General features: G+C 36.2%; 1 protein-coding gene across 9 annotated transcripts; it reads left to right on the top strand.

Moving 5' to 3' along the window:
• The first annotated feature begins 1,037 nt into the window (after positions 1 to 1,037).
• On the top strand, positions 1,038 to 15,045 carry DBF4 (DBF4-CDC7 kinase regulatory subunit). 9 transcript variants are annotated; one of them, XM_014248417.2, is made up of 13 exons: positions 1,038 to 1,230; positions 1,856 to 2,086; positions 2,323 to 2,501; positions 4,283 to 4,477; positions 5,609 to 5,659; positions 6,189 to 6,258; positions 6,397 to 6,473; positions 7,895 to 7,925; positions 8,198 to 8,243; positions 9,625 to 9,756; positions 12,129 to 12,240; positions 12,550 to 12,677; positions 13,809 to 15,045. In XM_014248417.2, the coding sequence occupies exons 1-13, from the start codon at positions 1,185 to 1,187 to the stop codon at positions 14,872 to 14,874; spliced, it is 2,364 nt and encodes a 787-aa protein (XP_014103892.2). In that variant the 5' UTR covers positions 1,038 to 1,184; the 3' UTR covers positions 14,875 to 15,045. The 9 variants fall into 9 exon arrangements, with proteins under 9 accessions (XP_014103892.2, XP_005518836.2, XP_087922091.1 ...); XM_088065945.1 differs by lacking the exon at positions 1,038 to 1,230 and adding an exon at positions 1,419 to 1,702 and having other exon boundaries at positions 2,326 to 2,501; XM_088065935.1 differs by lacking the exon at positions 1,038 to 1,230 and adding an exon at positions 1,419 to 1,702.
• Positions 15,046 to 15,537: the final 492 nt, after the last annotated feature.

Here is a 15,537-nt window from a genome sequence, read left to right as displayed (position 1 = left end):
TCAAAATTTGCAGAAAAAAATCAAAGGATAAATATTTTCAATTTTCATTACTAACTTATGTAGAACCAGCAATATTGCTTTTCTACTTACATACAAGCATCTCAATAATTTTTGAAATTTGAGAGTATTTGAGCCATGTTTTGCAAGTGACTTTTCTAAAGACCATAGATCTTCAAAATCCTTCTTACAGAATTACTACATTTATGTTCTTGCAAACCACATTAAATGTTTAATACGCATTAACTGCAACAAAGTGTTTATGAACATGCAAATAATCCTTACAGGGATAAACTCCGAGCCTGTGGCCCATAAACTGGAGCACTGCAGAATAATTAAGCCAGCTCTTCTCTTGCTCCTATTTCTCCTGAGATCCCAGGAAGGTCTCCTGGCTGATCCAACAGCCACAGCCTGCTAGTGATGACTTCGCTCCCTGGCATGCTCCTCGTGTAACAGGCAGATGGCAGCTACTAATAATGCTACCATCAAATGTTAATTCCTTGAGCAAATCCTGATGTATGGCTGCATAGGTAGGGTCACAGCAATTTAGGAATGTTTTCACAATATCTGTAACTAGCCAGGATAGGAGAAGACAGTGAAATTACTTCAGAAAATAATATCCCCAAATAGAGGTGTCTTTCAAAATGTACCACTGTGCTTAAGCGCAGCCCTAACTTTATTAGGAACACTGATCTAAGCTTTTCATTGGCTGTACGAGAATGCTTTGTTCTTTTCACTACGCTTCAAGTTGGATAAAAAAGGTTAAGTTACACAAACCGTCTCTGGCCTCTCAGGTGCTAACAACTGCAACGGTGGGTGGGGATATTGTTAAATTTTCATGTATCTGTAACTCCGAAGGGGAGCGCTGCCCAGAACCGCGTACAAACCCGCTTATCGGCTGCGCCCGCCTGGGGCAAAGGTCCGCACCACTCAAGCAGAGTCTGGGCAGTGCCGAGGAGGAAAGAAGGCAGCCACTCCTCCCCTGCCTCCAGAGGCAGGGCGCCGAGCTCCGGCCCCACCGCCACCTTCCCCTCCTTCCGCCCGCCCTCGCCGGGCGGGGCCCAGCCCGCGCGGGCCGTTGGTGAGGGCGCAGCCGCCGCCGTGCCGGAGGCGGGAAGGCGGGCGTGCGGCGGCCGTGCCGATCGGGAGGGCCGGCAGGGCAGAGCACGATGTGACTCCGCGGGAAGATGAAGCCGAGCGCTGCCGAGGCCGCCGACAAAGGAGCGCGTCCCCGTAAGTAGCGGGGGGGACTGCGGGCAGCGCGGGGGAGCTGCCGCCGTTCAGGCCTTTCTTAGCCGCTGCCGCCATCCCGGCTGGGGCTGTGAGGCGCCGCAGCCCGCCCCGTGCCGGGTTTGGGCCCGAGCCGCCCGCGGGCTGGCGCTGCGAGCGGGGGGCAGCTGGAGGGCTTTTGCGTGGGGTGGGGATTTAAACGTAAAAACGAGTCCCACATGTGTGGGAAGCGGCCGGGCCGCTGCTGGGCGAGCTGCTCCCGCCAGGCAGGGCTTCGCTGGTATTTGTATGGAGGGCTCCTTAGGCCCAGGGTGTGAGAATGCAGCTGCTTTGCAAGAGAGACTCTTGATTGCTATTGTAGTCCAGTTAGAGTGCTCCAAAGTTTAGATTATCCCTGAGAGGTTTCGTATGCGTGCTCCAGTATTAATTCCAGTGTTTATAGTATTAATTTTTGAATGGCCCTGGCATGTGTGTGGTGAGTATAACACCGTATTTGGTCCATGATCGTCTACAGAATTTTCCTTGCAAGCTTGCTTATCATACATATTTTTTGTTTAGATTCTAGATCAGTTACACCAACCTGTCTCCTCGTTTTCTTATTTCTCTAGTTTTTTTTTTTCTCTTCCAGATCCTACAAAACTGACTGCTGTTCCTGCGTTTTTTAGTGTGCTCATAAAACTTAGAGGATTTTGCAGCATGAGCAGTGGTTCTGCTCCCTTTCCTAAGACTGTTTCAGAGAGGGAAGGAATACTTAACAGAGGAACTGTTTTGCATGTTGCCTTGTTGTCTCCAGAAGAGGCCTGCATACTTCCTGTGGCAGCTCTCATTGTCTTGAGCTCCAGAAAAGAAGCGACTAGGAGTAAGGCATTGAGGAAGAAAAACCAATGTAAAACCAATATGTGGCATTGTGCTTTGAGCAACGTGTTCTAGTAAAAGTGAAACTGGATGATCTCTAAGGTCCCTTCCAGCCCAAACCATTCTATGGAAGCTTGCTCCATCCATTATCATAATTTAGAAATTTTCTCTTTTGAAAATAAAACCAAAGGCCATTTCTGTTTAAATTGCCTTTTTTTTTTTTTTTTTTTTTTTTCCCAGCAGATGGAATACAAGGAAAAACAGAAAAGATAAAATCTTCCCTGAAAAATGTGAGAAAAGACACAGGAAAACCAGAGAAACTCAGATTTAAGCCACTCACTGGGAAGGTGTTTTACCTCGATATCCCATCAAATGTGATCTCTGAAAAGTTAGGAAAGGACCTCAAAGAGCTGGGAGGGGTAAGTTAATGTGCACATGTGGAATGTCTTTTTTGTGTTGTTTGTAACTACATTTTAATGTTATTTGCAGTTATCTGAGATGGGGTCTTATTTATCTATGTTTCTCTTAAACTTCAGTACAAACAGTGAGCTTACCAACATATTATTCTGTGGGTTTTCAGGACAAGCTGCTGTACTGATTGGAAAAGAAGTTCTTAGTAGATTTTGTTTTCAGTTGATTATTCACCTGGCTTAAAATTTTGTCCAAATTTATTAGGTTTCATTGTTTGAGGTGATTTTTCTTCTGCTGCTTCTGACTATATTAACATGCTTACATATTACAACTAACAGTGTTTAGCTGAACCCGAATGAGATTAAATGAAGAGTTTTGTATATGCTTTCTGCAAGACAGTAACTTCACTAACTACTTTTTGCAGAGTATCTTAGTTTTTGAATACTCTTGCTTAAATTATAAACTTCATAAGCGGCTTACTAATTTTTTTCCTAGTTGTCCTTAATGTATGGAAGGAATTCTTTGATATAAGCAAGTACAGTATATAATAATAATACTAATTGCATTGCACCTTTTAAGCACAGAGGCAGAAGGGAGCTGCTTAAATTGCTAGCTGTTCTGAATATCGCTTTGGTAATACTTCTTTGACCTCAGAGGGACACTTAGCAGCTTTATGAAATTGCTGCTTGTAAATCAAGGTGCTGTCTGAAATAGTGTCAGTAAGGAATAGCAATAACATGGTTTTGAGTTAAATGTGTTGTTTTACATTTAACATCAAATAAGTGCATGTTCTCATTTGTCTTTCTCTCTAAACCAGAATTTTAGGCATTTGTATGTGAAAAGTAAGGTCAAAACTCAGAGACTGAAAAGGAAGGTTTTTTGGCTTATTCTGGGGAGTAAATGCCTCAACCTGAGGTGCTCAACAGCATCATGATCAATTACCACATGTTCCTTTGTTACTTGTGTGGAGTGCACTTAGAAGTGCCTTGCTCTGTATATCCCGTTTTTCTAAAAGAGCAGAATTGAAAGGCACAGTTTCAAGCTGTGTGATTTGTACTTTCCACACTGATTAGTGGAAAAGAGGAAAATACCTCAAATTATACAATCTGACATTAAATAACAAGGCACATAGCTGATAATCACACTATAGTTGGCAATGAAAGAGACTGAAGCAGCAAAATGGAAGAGAGTAAATGCAGAATGACCACATTTTTATATAGCTGAGTATGAGAATTTGTATCTACTTAAGACTTTATTTTATTGAGAAGTGTTATGAAAACTGTAGGTGTGAAACATGGTAGCTATCCTGAAATTTTAGTTTTTCTGCTGGTTCTAAACTCAGTAAATTTATAGCTTCTTTCAGACTGTAAATTACGTTTGCAAACATCTGCCTTTAAGTTTAGCTGAACGCTACTGTGTAATTTCTGATACATAAAATTAGAGAGTTGTTTTCCTTGAATTAGTCTGTTATTCCTTAATGCAGTGTTTGCATTCTTGTAATTGGAAGATATTACAGGTAGATAGTAAAAAATTGGCATAATCAGAACAAAGCAAAGCTCTTTCAATAACGATTACAAAAATTAAGAAATTGAAATTAGAATTTGTGACTGGTAAGATGCTAGTACAACTTAATTGTCATCCAGATATTTAGAAAATATTTTCTTGTTAACTCAGTGTTTTTGAACTTAATAGTTTTAGAAGTTTTATCACTTTCCCTTACAATAGTCAGTGTAAAATTGAGTTAATGATCGTCCTGGAATAATTATTTATTTTATATTTTTATATTTAGCGAGTGGAGAGTTTTCTTAGTAAAGATATCAACTATCTGGTGACTAATAAAAAGGAGGCAAAATTTGCATCAGCTCTTGGTCAGATTTCTCCTGTTCCAAGTCCAGAATCTGCATCTAATGGAGGAAATGGTTCACCTCATCCTAGCAACCGAAAAGATCGACCTGATGGAAGTTCATTTAAGATAGTAGATACAGTAAGTTTCTTAGTAATAATACTGCAAATCAGCTGCAATCCATGGGATATGCTCTTAAAATTTTTTCTCCTATTTTGTTTCCTAAAGGTGGCAGCAGTTCCATGTGTGAATAAGGGTTTTTCTTTCAAACATAATTTTAAATTTATTCAGGCTAACTTATTAAATTTAACTGTAACTCAAAACTAATTCAGCAAATTTTTTGAAACTAATTTTAAAAATAATCCATTTTTGCAAATAAGCAGAGTACACTAAAATATGTTCTAATGTAGTATATCTGATTTACAATATTGATGTCATGTTTGACAGCTGGATCAGGCACATGATGACATCCAGTGATTCCTGTCTCTTTAGCAACACAGCCTATTAAAATCTGGCTGATTTGATGTTGTTAATGCTGATATCTGCAAAAACACTCTCTGATAGTAGTAGGAAATAATTAAAATTGAACATTATGAATATTGTTTTTCTGAGCTCTTTCTTAGGGGGATTGCATTATTTGCAACAGTATCTGAATTTATGCAGGTTTATATGAAGTTTCTTACATGGGCAAGTCTTGTGTCCCTTCAAAAATACAGTTGAAAATAATTAGCTCTACTATATATATGGTGTTTATTTAGAAACATGACCAGGCTTCAGGCTGGTCTTTATATTGTATAGGTGAGCTCACCTCATTTTGCAAACAACCTGGATAGGTAAAGGCAACTCATAATGAATAAACTGCAAAAAGTAGAAAAAGGAAATGCACTGGTGTTAGAAAAGCAGGGGATAAAACAGAGGCTATGATTATATTCATGACTATAATTTTCACAAGCCCAGGTGATGAAACCTCATCTTTTGGTGTGTGTCACTGGCTGCTTATTCCCACCATCTGCTTTGTTCCAGCGCCAAGATTGCAGTGGCCTTCTTTGGCTGAAAATTGATTACTTGTTTGGGTTGTTTGGTTTTTTTTGGGTTTTTTTTTGGGTTTTTTTTCACTTTGACTGTATCAGCTGTAACCCTGTGAGAAAGATGCATATTATTGAAAAATCAGCAGTAGAATGAGCAAAAGACCCTTGTAGCTAACATATGTATTCATTAAGAGCAATGTAAATTATCTCTCTTTGCTACAAACGTGTTTCTGTTTTAATGTAGGTACGTATGAGCAGAGGAAAATCCTTGGTTGAAAAAGCAATCAAAGAACAGGTAAGCCAAATAATCAACAAAATTGTGCTTCAGAACCTTGGTAGTTTGTTTTTTCTAGAAGACAAGCCATAGCAAAAGTGGTCTTAGTGGTTTTAGAGAGAGGTCAGTCACGGAATGCTCAGGCAGAAATTGAGGGATTGTCCGAAGTGAAGTGTCAGGTATGCTTTCTGGGTACTTCCTGAAGAATTGAAAGTCTTTGGAGTCTTAGGACAAGTAGTAAAATTTGTCAGGACTGCTAATATAACTAGCATTTGAGAGGTGCTCGTGAAGTTAATGTATAAATTCACTTTCTTCAAATCTTACTATAAAACGTGACCGTAAAGAACAGTTTTGGCTTTCTGAAGGTTAAATGTATTTTGATGGTGAGGTGCAGTAATACAGAGAGACAGAAGAGGAGTCTAGAGGAGTATTCTTTTGGCTAGAAGCAAAGCATCTGCATTTTAGTCTCAGCTTTCGTATTACATGTTATATTTTTAATTATTTTAAGTAATTAAAAATTACAATAATTAATATAATTTATTGCTTGCAGGACTTAATCCCCTCTGGTAGTATACTATCCAATGCTTTGAGCTGGGGAGTGAAGATACTTCATATTGATGGTAAATATTTTTGTTAAATGAAGCCTGACTTGAACACATAATGTTCATTTAACTGTTCTTTTGTTGAATTTGAAATAAAAAGTTGCCAAACATAGAAAAATTGGGTTAACTGAATATAATTCTCCCACTTTTTGCTAGATGTTAAGAATTGTATTGAACAAAAGAAAAGGGAGCTCTATCTAATCAAAAGAGCAGGCAGTTCTTCTAAAGATGTGGTAAGTGCCTCTCTGCCATTTATAAAAATGCCATCTGTTTCATTAACTAAGAAAACATTAAGTACTAAAGTATTAAGTACAGCCTACTGTGAAGCTTGTAGATTTTACTTTAATAAAGGTATTGATCATTTTCACTTTTTCAGACTCATATGTCTTATGAATTGATTTAAAAACCATCTTTGAAAATACAAAGTATTTGCTGTATATTTCAACATTATTTAAAAATAACTGTATTAGTAGCATTGATTCCATAGTGTGTGGAGTTGTGCTCTTGCTAAGGATGTCTAAGAGTCAGAAGTGCTGAACTGTCTGAAATTTCCGTTCTGCCTGCCTCAAAAGTAATGTATTGTTGTTTCAGTATGATGTAGATGGTGGCTATGTTACCTTGTATAATTTTCCCTGTGACACAGTAATTATAAATTCTTTAATTTTGATGGCCATTTTGAAAAATCATAGTTACGTTTCCTGGAGAAGCTGTCTCTATAAGGAATCTGCAGCTCTTTCTTCTTAGTGAACAAGCATAAACCATCTTGAAGCTATTTTTGCCAAGTATGTGGAGTTGGCAAGTGAAAATTCCCTTTTCTCAAGTTTTTAGTGTATGATATAGTGAGGCATTAAAGCTTGTAGCTCTTCTGTGCGCCATCTGCAGTTGCTCTGTAATTTGCACAATTGTCTAGTTTAGCCATGGGGCCTGGTAAGTTAATGGAACCAAACTATTTATTTTATTTTTTGAGGCCACATAAAATCCTCTGCCAAATCATCACTGTGTTCGTGGCTAACTTGTGAGGTTTTTTTACATAGGATGAAATGAGTTTGTACTTTTACCAGAATCAATTACATTTAACAGCTGATGCTTGAATGTAGACATCACTTTTTTCTGAAAACAAAATATTCCTCTAAATGTTAGTCTTCATTGCTAAAAGTAATAAAAGACTCAGCCTGTGTCAATCCATTCACATTAAAAGAATTGTTTTAATTGGACATACTTGCTGTCCTACAGGTTCTGGTGGCATTTTGCAGCTTGCAGTTAATTAGGATTTACAAAATGTTGTAAAAATGTTATCTGTATTAAAGACTGAACTTTCAACTATGCCAGGGTATTTTCAGGGTGGAGAGAGTAAGTGTATATATTTACCTTTCTGGATTTCTTTGTTTAGATTTGTCTTAGAAAAAATAAATTGAGGCATATGAAGGAGAACACTTCTTTTTTTCAGTGTAGAAAGAAATATTTCTTTGGGAAACATGTTACCTTGTTTCAAAGTACTGATGAGCTTTGTTGCCTGAAAAATTCATCTTGACTGTATGAAGTCATGATTAACACAGTGATTAACACACTAATCTCATAAATTATCTGCAGGTTAATCTTTTAAGTACAATACAGAAAATACAGTGATTTTACACCATCTCTCTTTTTTCAATAGGGAAAACACATTACTGCTCAAAAGTCAAAAAGTAAGTACTTCAATAATTGTAGAAGTTTTTGGCTTGACTTATTTTCTGAATGCTTATAAATGTGCTACAGTTCTCCTGTGGTCAGATGTGCCATACTCCAATTTGTATGTCTGAAAGAAGCATGTAGAGAAACTTTGTGTAAATCAAGAGTTTGTCAAAACGTGTACATAATGAGTTCTAAAATAAAGTCTGCTTATTTATTAAGCTACTGGAGCAACTTGATAAATGATAAAAAGTAATTCTATATTAATTTCCTTTTCTCCCCTTCTGAGCAGGTAGATTGAAAATTCCATTTATCAGGGTGGAAGATAGGAGTCGGTAAGTGCTCTCTTCATGCATTTAGTAATATGATTCTCAAACTGAGTAATTGAGAGTTACTTCACGAAGTGTGCCCTTAAATTTCAGATCCTTTCAACTTCCAGACTTCAGATGTCAAGTGTACTGTACTCTTAAAATGCCATACAAATGTCTTTAGCCACCAAATGAGATTGAGCAAGTAGTAGTAGAGTAGGAAATATTTGCAGTAAGTGATGGAAGTGGCAAGTTAACAGGTAACTCCAGTTTGTGGATCATGAGAGAGGGTTCTTTGGATTACTTCCTACCAAGAAATGAAAGGGAATCCTGAGCCTTTACATCTTTCCTTAGTTCCAAATCCTGCACAAAAGACCAATAAAACTTTGCATACTGAATTCCACTCCTGTAGTTTGAACTCAATTACATTTATCTCCTGCTTTAGATGTCAGGAAAGAAAAGTTGTTAGTTAAAATAATTCATCGAAATTAGGTTTAATTTTCTGTTCAATCATTTCTTTTTAAAGGGAAAAATTGCAAGCTATTAATCTGATTTCAGTATCCACAGTAGCATGAGATTTGATACTTTCAGCCTTGAAAAATTGCACATATTTCTGGTCCTGTAACCAGTTAGTCTTCATTGTGTAACAAAACACCAGTTAGTCAGAAGTTGAGAGAATAATGAATTGTACAAAAAGTTTGCACAGCATAGTTTGCACCTTTAAATCGCTAACTAACTTCTGACTTACAGTGTTGTTTATAAGTGCTAAATTCTTTGACCTGATTTCTCTGACACTTCCCTGAATTGAAAAAAAAACTAAACCTGGTTGTGCACTGTGAGTTGGTGCAACAGGTATGAGGGACATGGGAATAGTGGGGAGAATTGGACCAACAGAGTTAGTTGTAAGGATAAGAAATTAATACATTTATATTCACCATATGTGAATTTAACAATATGTGAAATTCATAATGTAGTGGAGTACTAAACACTTCAAAATATTTATGTAACATAATGGTTTTTAATGTTTATACAACATGAGTAAAAGTTCAGTATCAGAAGGTGATGCTTTGCTGTAATTTTGCCTGGGTAGCTTATAATAGTAATATGGGGAAAAAATCAGACTGAACTCTGCCATCAGCATTTCAGTCAACTGATTATTCAGTATATGAAAAGTAGCTACAGCAGTTCCCAACAGCCAATGCTTTTTTTAAAATTTTTTATAAAGACAACTAAGGAAACTGAAGGAATGAATGACCTATTCTAAGATATTTATCTGCTTAGCATTCTGTGTATGTCATATATAAAAGAGAAACACTTTCTCAAGATTTTTGACCTGGAGCAATGTATGCAATGAAGCCTTTTTTTCCATTTTTGATGATTATCATGCATTTATTTTGTGTTTATACAGCCAGTACCGACCATTTTATCTGCAGTTACTGAGTTTTCCATTTCTGAACTATTGTGTTCCAAAGCCATATAGTCCATTTGAGGTGGATAAGAAGTATCCTTCTGGTCAAAAGCAAACTCAGACTAAGGAAAGGTTTGTTGAAAATTTTATTTTATTGAGGTGTGGGTAGTGGAGAGAGTTGTTCTCTGAATTATTCCATAACTAATTGTTTTCTAAAATAATTGCTTTTCTTCTAATTTTCTGTGCTATTTAATACTATTTGCCCCGTCTCATCTGATGCATTTAGTGTACTGTTGTTGTCTGTCCCTTTATCTGTTCCCTCTTTATCCTGTCTTTAGTCCTTTTTTTGGGTATACAGATACATACATCCAAAAATGTGGCCTTCTCCTTTCACTATGGGTCACCATAAGATATTTTTTTCCTTTCTGACACTGGTTTCTTCTTTGTCCTCATCTTGGATGCTGTTCAGTAAGTATTTCACAAGAAGTGGGTTTCTTAAGATTTCTTTTGTATTTGTCCATATAGTGCTGAAATAAGTAGTTAAATTTATAAAGCAGTGATATTCAATCACAGTACCTAACCATTGTTGATACAGAGTGTATATTGTTGATAATTATAGAAATTAGTCTGCTAATACTGCTTCAACTCTTCAAAGATGAAAAGTAGAAGCCAGCTGCCCAGTAGAATTGCAGCTGGCTTTACAGCAAGTGTTTATGTGATACGTTTTGGCATTCAGACTCTATTTGAGCACTACAGATGCAGTTAGAACTTCAGCAAATACATTTTATTATTTGAAACTATTTAAGAGTCTTAATTAACTGTTTTCTGTGAATCAGTGTGGGTTTTAAATTTTTTTTCTACCTAGCTTTTTTCATTGACTTCTAAAATTGATTTATGGGAGAGACTAAATAGGTGAAGGATAGCTTTGCTATATGTGGAACTTTGTGTATTTAGTAAGTTGCTGCTTTTTGGTCCTTGGGGCTGAATACTTACTAGCTGTGATACCTATTTTCTTTATGAAGTGGCTTCTCCACAGTTCTGTCCAGTCTTGACCATAATACAGAGCTGGAGGTTTCAGTTGATGTTGCCATTATGCTTTTTTTTTTATGGCCTTATTTTATTTTTTTTTTTTAAATTGCAAGGAAGGCAGCAGTATGAAAAGGCAAAAAACAGGTATTGCAGGGGTTACTGCTGTATAAATAAGGCAATTTCTGATTGTGTCTCTTCAGAGGATGCTGGAAAGGCCCATTCTTTTTAAAGCATTACAAAAACAAAAAGGCAGGTTTTGTTTAGATGGATTATGGAATACAATATATTAAAAAATTCAGGATTTGTATTTGAGTAAAAATTCCTAAATAATATTTCAGGTGGGCACATACCAAAGAGGTGTTTAAGTGGGAAAAGGTTTCATACTCAGCAGGTCAATGTGACCAATGTCAGTTTTGGGAGAGAGAAGGGAATGTTCACTTCTTTTATCGTTACTTGAGAGGAGAACTTGTTGTAGAGAAGTTGTTAGTTCTGCTTGCTTCGGCATTGGGCAAGACATGCAGACTTAATCAGTCTTCAGATGATGCATTCTATTGCTTCTGTCCTGCTTTACTGGTTCTCTGCGAGTTTTACTGTTAAAGCACAGACGAGAGTTCCCTGTCCGGGGGAACCCAAGAAATGCTGGGGTAGGGTGTTAACAATACATTGCTAAGCTTTGTAAGCTAGAGATCTTTCAAGGCTGATTTTTAGATGTAAAGTCCTGAGCTTACATCTCTGCAGATACTTGGTAAAATCTGGCTAAGCAGGGAGATGGAATTAATCCTTCATAATAAAAAGGAAGTAGAGATTGATGAGTTTGCTTTACTGCTGGCATATCGACATTAGGTGGTTTAGTAGTGGATTGCATCAAGTAGTAGCTTTTCACAGATGAGGATTTTGAAGATCATGGATCAGCTGTTGAAAACCTCTTCATATTTTAATGTCCAGGAAGAACTTTAGGTTCATTTTTTTGCATTCCCACTTATCCTTTACCTAGAAAAACAGGACAAAATGGCATTTGGTCAGCATCAACATATTCAAAATTATGTTTAACCAACAGTGGGTGTTAAAATAATTTTTTTTTTCTTTTTCTAGTTTGAGTTTTATCAGCTGTGCACAGAGACTTCCAAATGTCCTTTGATTTTCATTTGTTTAGCAATTTTGTATTATTTATTCTGAGTCAGTTATAGTAGTATGTCTATACTAACCTGGATGTTCTATGCTTACATATTATTTCACTGGATCTGCCTGTCTTCTTACAGTTTCTGGGTTTTGTTTGTTTGATTTTAAATCTATGCATAGCTCTTTGGGATTTTTTAAGCATTGACTAAAATAATGTAAATAGTTTTAAGGGGAAATAAAAGTTTGGTTTGGGGTTTTTTTTAATTTTTTTTTAAGTGAGTAAGAATGAACATACTGTGAGGGGCAAGTTGAGCACTCAGTTCCATGTTTAAGACTCATTAATATTCTCTTAACAGAAACAAAATAAACAGTGACAAGGATTGTGGAATGCCTGCTCAGTTTCCTCAGGACAAAAGAAAGAGAGGATATTGTGAATGTTGTGGGAAGAAATATGAAGATCTGCAAACAGTATGTGAAATGTCAAGTATATATGCTTTGATATGATCATATCTCTTTAATGTGGTATCACCAGAAGTTTCTCTATAATTTTTTATGTTAAAATATTTTTCTGAATAACCAGAAAATTAGTATTTTTTTCCCATGTTAGAAGCAGCAATTAAGATTTAAACCTATTTCTGATAGCTGAAGGCACTAGTAATTCATGTCTTAGAGATGCTGGTAGTAAATTATGATATTTGCTTGCTCCTTGTTGTACTGTTGACTTGCATATTCCTATCTGTAATATTAGATTTATTTCATATTTTTTCTTTATTGCAGCATCTTGAAAGTGAGCGTCACCAAAATTTTGCACAAAGCACACAGTATAAAGTTGTTGATGATATAATCTCAAAGTTAGTTTATGAGTTTGTTGCATACAAAGATGATGATACAGGAAAAATAAAAGGGTGAGTATTTACATTTTGTGAATTCTAAAGACTCTGGGAGTCAGGACATTGAATATAAAGATAGTTCTGAAATTCATGATCTGAATAGAACAGGATAAATTCATGTTTTTAAGGCTGAAATAAATAATGGAAATTTTCAATAAGGTTGTATGTGGCAAATCGGTTCTGTAAAGCAGAATCTAAAAAGAAATCAGGAGTGCAGATGATATCAGAGAAAGATGAGACTGAAAGTTGCCAGAAGTTGTCCTACTTATCTTCAGCTCCTGTAACACAAAATCTACTGTACTGAAATATTGCTATCAGACAATGTCTTGACATCTTGCTCCAAATGTTTTCTGTCATATTTAGTAGTTTAAGGACAGCAAATTAGTCAGTCTGGTCTCCTTACCTGTGGAAAAACTTCCTGCCTGTACTCTAAATCTCTTAGCTGCTGTGCTGCCTGTGCAGGACAGAGAAAGCAGATGTTCCTTTCTTTGTAGCTCAAGAGCTTGAAAGGGTGAGAAAGGCTTGTTTGGTGTCTTGGACTGAAGGCACCAGGGTCTTTGTTACATGAAACAGTAACACTATTCAAGGTTGCTCTGATTTTTTAAAGTGAGCCAGGAGATAAGGAATAACTTTTTTATTTATAAAAAAAAAGGCAAATAATGAAGAAAGAAATCAAAGGAAATGCGAATATAATCAAATAACTGATAGTCTAATGAAAAGAAGCCATTCTTTCTTTTGTGATTTCAAAATACTCAGATTTGTTATGCTTGAAGTCCTGTCAAGAAAATCATGTTAATTTTGTGTGTATATATATATCATAGAATATTTGTAATTATATTGTATTTATAGTCAATGCATTATATTCATTAATTTCTTTTATTCTTAATGCCACTGTAATTTGAGATGTACTGAAATACTAGACTACTTTGTGTGTTTTTAAAACATCTTCATGAGCTGTCAAAATCAGTAAGAAAACATCAAAACTATAAGGCACTCTGCTCCTGTAGAAATAGTGTGTTACTACTCTAAAAATATCTTTCCTTGAGGAGTAAAGACAAAAGCTCCTTTGTCAGATCAGTTGTATATGGAGTTAGGTTGCATGGTGTTTTTTATGTTTGTTAATATTCTTAAACCCTTTCATTGTAGGACAAAATGTAGCACAGGATATTTTTCTCCTATTATTGGAAAGATAACCAGACCAGATGAATTAAAAGAGCGACTGAAAAAGCAACGCATTTCTTTGAAAACTTACTCCTGGAAGGATACTGCAATGCAGGCACTCAAACTGGATCGCCAGCCTGCAGAAGTACAACCAAATTCTGTGCCAATACCTGCCCCTGTTTCTGCATCTGTCTGTTCAGTTCTTTATTGTCACCCACCACAACCTTTGGAACTAAAAAGTAAGTTCAGAATTAATAATGAAAGTATTAAGACTGATTGCTCCTGTGCTGTGAAGTTAAGAGAGACTGTTATATCATCAAATTCCATACAACCACCCCTTCAGAAAACTGACAGAGTGTACACCGAGAACTCGTCTAGAGCTTCTAAGCCATTCAGCAAGGAAATACCGGAACCAGATGTAAGTAAAAAGAATGTACAGTGTTTTCAGGAAGGAATGGATACTTTATATTCTCATAGCAAAGTTACAAATTTCAGTGAAAAAGACAAAAACTTATTGCAGCAAAAAAGAAAATTAAATAATTCAGTAGTTCTTCCAGCAAAGTGTTTGAAAAAAACAGATGCCAATCCTACATATGTCAAGAAACGTCACGATTTATGTGATAATCATCAACAAATGCAGCACAATGTCGTTCTGGAGGCTGAAGTATCTGATACTACTGTGAACAAAGAACTTAATACATCAGCTGCCAGCACTGCCCACAGTTCAACGTCTGGAAAGCTGCACAGAAAAGTGAAGCTTAACTTAAAAAGGAATAAGAGAGAAACCCAGAAACAGAATATGGAGTTATGTGTAAAGAATTCAGATGGACTGTCTGTTCCTGAAGAGAAGAGAAGCACTTGTAGCTCACCACTGCAGTCCCTGTTGGAGTTATTTCAGACAAGTGAAAGAAATTCAGAATTTGGAGGTTTTTCAAGTTACACTGAGAACATATGTTCAATGAGCATAAATGATACATGTGAAGGGCAGAATGCAAATGTTGTGTGGTCATTATTTTCCACGTCATCCTCATCTCAGTTTTTTGGATTTTAATACTGGTTTATTTAATATAATGATTTTTAAATTGACTTGAAAAATAAAGATTCTATTCATGAAGACTTAAATTGCTGTATTATATGTACAGATTATTTGGTTTTCAAGTTTTTAATGCAAAAACTTCTGTATATGTAAATATGAAAAATAAAACTTGAGTTTGGCTTTGGTCATGTGTTTTGGGTTTTTTTTAAAGGTACTGTTTTATTGTGTCTGGTAAAAGGCTCTGACCTGACATTTGTACTAAATGAATTGCTAGGCAAAGCATGATGCAGCTGCATTTAGAGCAATTTTCTAAAATCATTGACTGTGATATGTTCCAAGTAACCACATTAAAAATAACTGGATGTTCCACTGTAAATAAGGTAGTCCATTACTCACGGATTACTGATGTTTGCGGGTGTTTGGTTGTCTCCCTTTTCTGTTTCTTCTGCTGCTTTAATAGAGAACACAGTAACAAAGATGTATTACATTCTTTGACTACTCTGATGTATTATTAAATTAAAATAGCTCTATTGTATATTTCAGCTAATAAGAAAGCAGTTAGATGTATATTTTTTCATTGGGGGAAAACAAACAAGAAACCAACAGGACAGGTAGGCTTCTGGTTGACTTAGGTAATTTGTTTGATTTTTCTTTCAGAGTAGGCAGCCTGTTGGATTG

The sequence above is a fragment of the Pseudopodoces humilis genome, chromosome 1 (genome assembly GCF_049639895.1).
Source record: "Pseudopodoces humilis isolate 2021_Gansu_Grassland_sample_001 chromosome 1, ASM4963989v1, whole genome shotgun sequence".
Lineage (NCBI taxonomy): Eukaryota > Metazoa > Chordata > Aves > Passeriformes > Paridae > Pseudopodoces > Pseudopodoces humilis.
Note: the sequence above shows the minus strand (reverse complement) of the source record. Positions and strands in the feature narration are given on the sequence as shown.